This window comes from Oratosquilla oratoria, chromosome 11 (genome assembly GCF_046742065.1).
Source record: "Oratosquilla oratoria isolate Oo_2021 chromosome 11, ASM4674206v1, whole genome shotgun sequence".
NCBI classification, from domain to species: Eukaryota; Metazoa; Arthropoda; class Malacostraca; order Stomatopoda; family Squillidae; genus Oratosquilla; species Oratosquilla oratoria.
In genome coordinates, this window is record NC_134787.1 from 64152461 (window position 1) to 64161715 (window position 9255).

General features: G+C 40.7%; 1 protein-coding gene across 1 annotated transcript in view; it reads left to right on the forward strand.

Annotated features, from left to right (window-relative positions):
• The first annotated feature begins 1919 nt into the window (after positions 1-1919).
• LOC143029501 (uncharacterized) overlaps positions 1920-9255 on the forward strand; it is an 18768-nt gene continuing 11432 nt past the window's right edge. The window contains exon 1 of the mRNA XM_076192159.1: positions 1920-2010. Coding sequence (XP_076048274.1) covers positions 1972-2010 — 39 coding nt within the window. The 5' untranslated portion in view covers positions 1920-1971. The remainder of the gene's footprint in view (positions 2011-9255) is intronic.

The window sequence follows — 9255 nt, forward strand, 5'->3', positions numbered from 1 at the left end:
CCTCCACTTACGTCTCCTTGCCCTCTTACCCCTTCCATACGGTGCCGCACACGTAGGCGTCATGAGGAGCAAGTGGATTCGCGACGGTGCCATATCGGCGTCTTGATTATATTTATTGTAGTCGCCCCTGTGTTTTTACAATCTCCCTAATCTGCTCTAAATCCCATTCTCTGTGGTTTTCAAAATTCACGGGTGAAAGAGAGAACGATCGATATAAGCCGTGACTATATTTTATGATGCGAGTATTATTACGACACGTCGTACGGCTGGCATTGGCTGCTGCCCACGAGATTTAAGTCCCGTAGTGAAGTGGTACTTCGAGTAGTCAACTGCAGTGCAGCGATGCTGATTTTTCTTTTTTATCAGCCCTGGGTGGGACTCGAATCTCGGATAACTATTTTCAAGTATCCTCATACATGTCTAATGTCTTGTCTTATTCACCTTATTCACCGTTCCTAACGCAATGTAATGTATCATATTCTCTGATCTGTGTATGGTATCACTAGCACTAATTGGCAACCATGTAGGGCCGAGGGTGCACACGAATGGAACTCATTAGATCTGAGCCTTGCGTGGCCTGTTTTCTATATCTGCTATCCCTTTAGTTTGCTAATTATACTCGTCACTAGTATACTGCATTTTCCAATTACCTTCAACTTACAATAATATCCCAGCGGAATGATTCTCAAAATTCGGTGGAGTAATGTACGGACGAAAATGAATGGAATCAATGTAGCTGATATAGAGAAAAGAGACAATATCCTCATTACGGAATGATCTCGCAGTGATCTGTCAGACCTCAATGACCTCAATGACCTCGCAATCCGCCGGGAGTGGTGGGGGCATTGTAGTCTCCCAGCTCTCTCGGTCACGAGCAAGGGCTGGATTAACGCCGAAGCTTATACGCCCAGCGATGTTCTCTGTTTATTGTTTTCTTTGTCGTCTTCGTCTTTTTCTTCCCCGGATTGTTCGTTAGAGAATGGTCTTGGTTCGTCCATTTGGTTTGGTTGAGTTGTAGTACTATTCCAGCTTGTGATCCTTTACTGTTTATTTTTTATCTTTATTTATCTATTTTTATTTACTTTATTGACAAGGTGCAGGGATGACCCGTCATTCAGGAGGTGCTAAGATAAGAGGGAGGGTGGAGGGGTGTGGAGTGTATTCAGGGATGGAATGGGTGGGAATGATTTTATGCCTTTTTCTTTTTGGCTACCCCCCTTGTAAGGGGGAAAAAGCCTTGGTATATGAATTTATTTTATTTTATTTATTATTATTATTTTTTTTTTTTGGGGGGAACGCACATTTTTTTCAACACAACATTCAAACGAATTACAGGACCAGTTTTTGGTAAGGATGAAGTCAGATGGAGAATACGGTGCAACAATGAGTTTAGAAAAATAACTAAACAAGAAAATAGAAGATATATCATAAATGAAAAAAAAAAAATAAATGGCCTGAACACCTTGCGAGCATGGAAGACCATAGAATTCCAAAAACGCATGATTATGAGCACAATGCCGGAGACACAAAAGTAAACCTGGAATGAGAGGAATGGGCGGCATGGATAAGGAGCTGGACAGACGGAGAAAAGATCAATTGACCTGCGTGGAAACAGCACAGGAGAGGGTTGCTGTTGGTGGACCAGAATTGAGTGGTAGTTCAAGAACCAGTGGATGACATTAGATTTTACCGACACATTTCCAACAAAAAAATTCTCAGCATTGCTGTCACCACTCTCTGTCATTGGTATATTTATTATTTTTGTGGTTTTAGATGAATTAAGGAAATTTGTCTTTTTTCTCGGATATACTAGCGTCCCAGAAGTCTTGAGAACGGCATCAGCCTTGAGGATGACTTAACAAAACAAAGCACGTTTTTTGCTCCAAACTGGCAACCTCCTCATATCAACATTTGCAACGTGAAGACTCACAGTAGTGTCTTGCTCCACTCGGCAGAAGGAACCTACCAGCCATGGGCACTTCGCTGTCAAGACATCTCATGTATCTACAGGTATGTTAAGAGGTTTAGTAAAAAAGAGTAAATTACTGGGTCATTGACTGTATGTTTTTGGAACGCCCATATAGACCGGAACCATGAACCTTTCGCATTACAATTGTCCTTCATTTATGGTGTCCCTCTCAAACTGTTCTTTACCACTTTTATGACTTTACTACCTCTGAATCCCCCCACCCCCACCCCCACCCCCCCTGATGGAGGGGAAGACAAATTTTACCACCGTCTTGCCCTCATGTGTTGTAAAAACCAATAAATAAGGCATAAAGGAGTCTGGAAGGAAGGCTCCAGGCAGAACCCGATTACCTGGGTCATTAGATGCGTGTAGTTGCAGTACAAATGGAAGTAAAACGGGAGAAAATGGCGATTTATTTGTGAGAAGGAAGACGGATGGTTTAGCGTAAATGAAACGAAGTTAAAGTGGAGTGGGAGTTTAAGTTTGGGAGTGTGGTTGGGAGAGTGTCGGGAGTTATGAGGGGGAGAGGGAGTGAAGGAGTTGCTCCTCTGGTAAGTGACGAGAAAAGATATTGAGTGGTGGAGTGGAGGGAGAGTATTTTTTTTAGGTTAATGTAGGCGAAGATGCAATTGAAAAGGGATTTTTTTTTCTTATGGTCCTTGTAATGAGAAAAGTGAAGAGAAAGAGGATGATTTTTGGATAAGTTTGAATGAGTGTTTAGAATTTTGAGCAGAATATAAATGTAGCGTTATTAGGTGATCTCAGTGCTAGAGAAGGAAGTAAGCCTATGAATGTAGGATGGAGGTTTATGGGGCCAAGTAAGAATTATAGTGGAGAGATGATAGTGGAGACGAGTGTGTGATTCACCATGGTCTTGGACCACGTGCTGGACTCGTGATCGACAGCTATTACCCTCTCGGAAGAGCGTGTGTGTGTGTGTGCGTGTGTGTATACGTGTGTGAACGTGTGATTCACCATTATCTTGGATCACGTGTTGGACTCGTGATCGACAGCTACCACCCTCCCTGAAGAGAGCTCATAACCAATCTATGGGTAACTCTATGACCTTACAAGCACACACACACACACACACACACACAAACACACCCAACTTCTCGCCCACGAGAGTTGAAGTAACGACTCGCAGCGCAGTGATACTGAAATTATCTCAGCCCTGGACGGCAGCCAAGAACTCTAACAACTGCGCCACATGCGTCTGTGAATGTGTATTTTTATGTATGTGTATATGAATCATCATGGTCTTGGATCACGTGTTAGATTCGTGATCGACACCTGTTACTCTCCCGGATGAGAGCTCTGGGCTCATGGAGCCTAATCAAGGTGTAACGTTCTGACATTTCACAGAAGTAGACTAGGTGGCGGCGTCCTTGCACAACGCTGTGCTGCTTGCCACCTTGGCTTGCTCACCCACGCGTAGCCCAACGCGCGGGCCTTAGGTCGTACATTTCATACTCCCGCACAATGCCCCATTCCATTCCATTTGAGAGAGAGAGAGAGAGAGAGAGAGAGAGAGAGAGAGAGAGAGAGAGAGAGAGAGAGAGAGAGAGAGAGAGAGAGAGAGAGAGAGAGAGAGAGAGAGAGAGAGAGAGAGAGAGAGAGAGAGAGAGAGAGAGAGAGAGAGAGAGAGAGAGAGGGAGAGAGAGAGACAGGTAGAGAGAGAGAGACAGAAAATATCAAACAGTAAAACATAATTTTCTAAGCTTAAAAGTTCGGTCATTGGAGTACATCACAAACTCATACACACACACACAAACATACACACAGATCAGTCATATATGATCTCTAAGCTCTCTTCTGGGAGGGGAATAGCCGTCGATCACGAGTCCAACACGTGATCCAAGACCATGGTGAATTACACACACACACGCACACACACACACACACACACACACACGCACACACACACACACACACACACACACACGCACACACACACACACACACACACACACACACACACACACACACACACACACACACACACACACACACACACACACACACACACACACACACACACACACACACACACACACACACACACACACATATATATATATATATATATATATATATATATATATATATATATATATATATATATATATATGACGTAAGCGGAATAGGAAACACAGGAGTCTTAGTCTTGTGTTTATTCCTGACTAGTTTCGCAGGTATGCTTTTTCAAAGGAATAGGTTTACAAACGGGCTGTGGGCATATACATGGGGTGAACCTCACCACCTCCCCGAGTTACCATAGTTGGTGACGAGTGTGAATCATTACATTGTGGCTAACGTAACAATGATGAAATTTTACAATTAAATATGATAACACTAATAACAAAGAAATTATTAATAGTAATTGTAACAATAGTAATGATAACAATGATGATGAAAATGAAAATTAAATATTTAAATAATAATAGTAACAATAATAATAACAAAAATAATAATAACAATAAGATAGAAGTAATAATAATGATAATGACAATAATAACAATAAAAGTAATAATAGTAATAATAATTATGATAATAATAATAAAGATAAAAATATGATAATACTAATAACAAAGAAATTATTAATAGAAGTAATAATAATAATAATGATAATAATAACAATAAAAGTAATAATAATAGTAATAATAATAATAATAATAATAATGATAATAATAATAATAAAGATAAAAATATGATAATACTAATAACAAAGAAATTATTAATACTAATTATAACAATAATAGTGATAACAATGATAATAAAAACGAAAAATTAAATATCTAAATAGTAATAGTAACAATAATAATAACAATAATAAAAACAAAGATAATGAAAGTAATAATAAAAATGATGATAATAATAATACAAATATAATGATAATAAAAATAATAATGATAATAATAGTAATAATAATCATAATAATAAAAATTTGATAACAATGATAAAAATAATAGTGTTGAAAATAGATAGTAACAAATAGTATTAAAAGAATAAATCATGATAAAAAAAGGGGATAATATTAAATGGTGAAGGAACAATGTTGGGGGATATGTGAATATTTAACTCGGGGAGGTGGTGAGGTCCACCCAATGTATATAATGCCCACAGCCCGTTTGTAAACCTATTCCTTTAAAAAGCATACCTGCGAAACTAGTCAGGAATAAACTCAAGACTAAGACTCCTGTGCTTCCTATTCCGCTTACGTCAACCTGTCAGAATGTCTCAACATTTGTCTCCGAGTGGAAATGGAATCCAGGAAGTCATAAGGTCCGAGTTCGTGCTACAAATGAAGCTGACGAGTATTTTAAACAGAGACGCCTTCCTCAAGGACTGTCTTGAAGAACTGGTTCTTCCAAGATCAGCCCCACACCACCTCCATCACCCCAACAAACCCTTCAGCGACACAGCCAGAGAATACCTGAAGGAAGCTAGAGAAACACTCAGACACGAAGCCGAAGTTGTCAGAAACAAGCTCCAGAACTACCCACTTCCCCCAGAACTCATTGAAGAACTCAAGAAGAAAAAGCAACAACAGAAGGTGGAACTTGAGAGGAAACTGCTACGACTGTGCAACACAAGCAAATGGAAAGAAGTGGGTAGACAGAATCTCATCAACAACCTATCCGACTACAACCCCACGCACACCCAAATGGAAGCCCTCTCCCTTGGTCTAAAATTCAGCACCAACATGAACCCAAAGAAATTGAACGACTACATAGGGAAGAACTACAACTGGAAGGACAGCGACATCGAGTCCGGCTTCAAACAAGGTGTTTTATTTTGCTGTTCCATTGCAGCCAGGGACAACAGCAAGACCATCCCCAGGAGATACGTTCGTGCCCTTCAATAACTCCTTGACAATGACGACATCATCATCACGACCGCCGACAAAGGAGGTGGCGTTGTCATCATGAACAAGAGGGACTACACCAACAAAATGGAAAGTTTACTCTCTGACCAATCCACATATTGTAAACAAAGGGACGGTACAGCCAGCGAAGAAGCCAAGAAGTTCAACACCGACATCAGAAAAATCCTCAACAGAACCGAAAAGGGAAAAAGACTCCTCTACCTCCTGGAGGAAGACCCAACAATCCCATCCATGAAAGGACTTTCGAAAATCCACAAACAGGACATTCCCCTCCGACATATAACTTCTGGCATAGGTAGCGCACCACATAGACTAGCCAAGCTATTGGCCAAACCTCTTTCATCCTCCTTAGGTAGCATTAGCGGAACACACCTTAGAAACTCCTCCGACCTAATAGACAAACTGAACACATTTGACTTCACAGACCAACGCCTGGTAAGCCTTGACATCACTTCCCTCTACACAAACGTAACAATAGATGGTGCCCTTCGGGCTGTTAAAGAGACAGTACAACACATTGACACCGACAACTTACCCATCAACAAGCGTGACTACTTGGAGTTAGTAGAAAAGTGCATAAAGTTTGGTTCTTTTATTTTTAACAAACAGGAATACAGGCAACATGAAGGGCTTCCAATGGGGTCTCCATTGAGTGCGGTGGCAGCATCGCTCTACATGGAGACTTTAGAAAGGGACCACTTTCTACATATCATCCCAGTTAACTCCAAGTGGTACCGTTATGTTGACGACATCCTCTTCATTTCACACAAAACAAACGACACAAGAAACCTACTGGAACAGCTGAACAACGTGGACAAAAGAATTAAATTCAAAGTAGAGGAAGAGACCAACGGTTCCCTACCTTTCCTAGACGCTGTCGTCATCAAATCGGACAGCAGCGCTAGGTTCAAGGTATACCGTAAACCGACAAACAAAGACGACTTCATCCACTATTTTAGCGCACATGACGAAAAGACCAAATCAGGGGTTATCATTGGGTTTTACCTTAGGGCTCTTAGAATATGCAGCGAAGAGTATTTACAAGAAGAAATTGAATACGTAACCGCTGCATTCAGGAACCTAAGGTACCCAGAGGGCATGTTAGGGACGTCACTACGGAAAGCAATTAAAATCAGACAGAGGAAGGGAAGTGAAGAGAGGACAGATTCACGATACCTTGTGGTTCCTAACTCTTGCCTCTCTCACATGCTTTCCAAAACGTTGAGACAGACAGGACTCATCATAGTAAATGACACAGGAAAGAAAATAGGACACTTGACCACCAACAGAACCAAGACGAACCGTGACAATAGCATCGTTTACAAAATTCCCTGCAAAGGATGTGCATACTACGGAGAGACATACAGAGGACTTAACAACAGACTCAGGGAACACAAAGCGGACATTAGACACCACCGAGAAACCAACGCTCTAGTTAACCACATTGACACAGAGGGACACTTACCTAACTGGGAGGGTTCCACCATTCTAGCTAAAGGACTACACAAGAAACAACGGAAAATAATTGAATCACTTTACATTGCCAACCACAAATAAGAGAACTGGTGACTTGAAATGGACAAGATCTACCGCGACACTTGCTCTCCAAGAATGGCTTCCCAGACCCCCCGACCCTAAGTAGATACCTTTTTCCCACTTCGGCCTACCCTCTCCAGCTTTCTTCCTTTTACTCTGACGTTCCTTCTTGCACCATGCTACCTTGCTCCACTTCACATGCTACCAATTCACATATCCCCCAACATTGTTCCTTCACCATTTAAGACTAAGACTCCTGTGTTTCCTATTCCGCTTACGTCAACCTGTCAGAATGTCTCAACATATATATATACATCTATATATATATATATGTATATATAGAGATATGTACATATATATTTGTGAATATATATATATATATATATATATATATATATATATATATATATATATATTTGCATATATATATATATATATAGAGAGAGAGAGAGGGAGAACAATGGATTTTCGGCCTTAAAAGAATAGAATAAATAACACATTTAATTTAAATTTAATTTAATTAATTCTATTTAATTTTATTTTACTTAATATAATCTAATTATTTCAGATAATTTTAAATATGTTTGTTTAATTCAATTTTATCTAATTTAGTTATTGAAAATATTTAGGAAATATCGTATTCAATTTAATCTAATTATCTAAAAGAATTGTGGGAGTAGAGATGTAAAAATTCTTTGGATTTCTAACCTTGGATCATCCACCACACAGCTGACCATGAGAAAAGCTGTATGGTTTAACTAATTTCTATGACTGGCCTTGAGCTTTGTTGATAGACTCTTCAAAACTAACTTAGGAGCTGGGGTTCCTTAGGAGGCGGGCTTCCGTAGGATCTAGGGTTCCTTAGAAGGCGGGGTTCATTAAAAGTTGGGGTTCTTTAGGAGCCGGGGTTCTTTAGGAGGTGCGGTTCTTTAGGAGCTGCAGTGCCTTAAGAGCCGGGGTTCCTTAGAAACCGGGGTTTTTTAGGAACCGGGGTTCTATAGGAGCCGAGATTTCTTAGGAGCCGGGGTTCCTTAGAAGATCAGGTGTCCTTTGGAGCCGGGATTCCTTTGGGGCCGGGGTTCCTTTGGGGTCGGAGTTCCTTTCTGGACGGGGTTCTTTAGGAGCCGGGGTTTCTTAGAAGGCCAGGTGTCCTTTGGAGCCGGGATTCCTTTGGGGCCGGGGTTCCTTTGGGGCCGGATTTCTTTTGGGGCTGAATTTCCTTAGGAGCCGAGGGTTCCCATTCAGTTGATTTAGCATTGCCAAAAATATAATCTTTAAACTCTGGGTATCACCCTAATTCCAAAATGGTATAACATGTTCAGGTAGGTACATTGGTTGCAAAGTTAAGAAAAGCGGACACACATACACACATACACTAGGTCTTATTGATATGAATATATATATATATATATATATATATATATATATATATATGTGTGTGTGTGTGTGTGTGTGTGTGTATGATAATTATTTGGTTTAACGTCACAAACTCCCCCCCCCCCCCAATCGGGAGGGTAGGAAGGACATTGCAACGTGGAATTTAATGAACCATCCCCTTAGTTCACCTCGCCCCAAGCAAGGTTCGAATCGTCATCATCTCGACCTTCTCCGCAAGTAACAACGTCTATATGTATACATATACATGTGTGTAAACAAATGCACATATGTAAGCCCTTACGCATACATGCACCCATGACTGTATGAGGATGTAGCGCGGGTTTTCCCCTAGCATCCTCTGAATGCCCGACTGAAGTGAAGTAAAATGTTTAGTCACTTTTCGGGAGAGAGAGGGAAAGTCCCGGATGACGAAAAGAAAACGTGAGCGAAACTTCTGTACAGGCGAGTGAGAGGGAAGAGACTA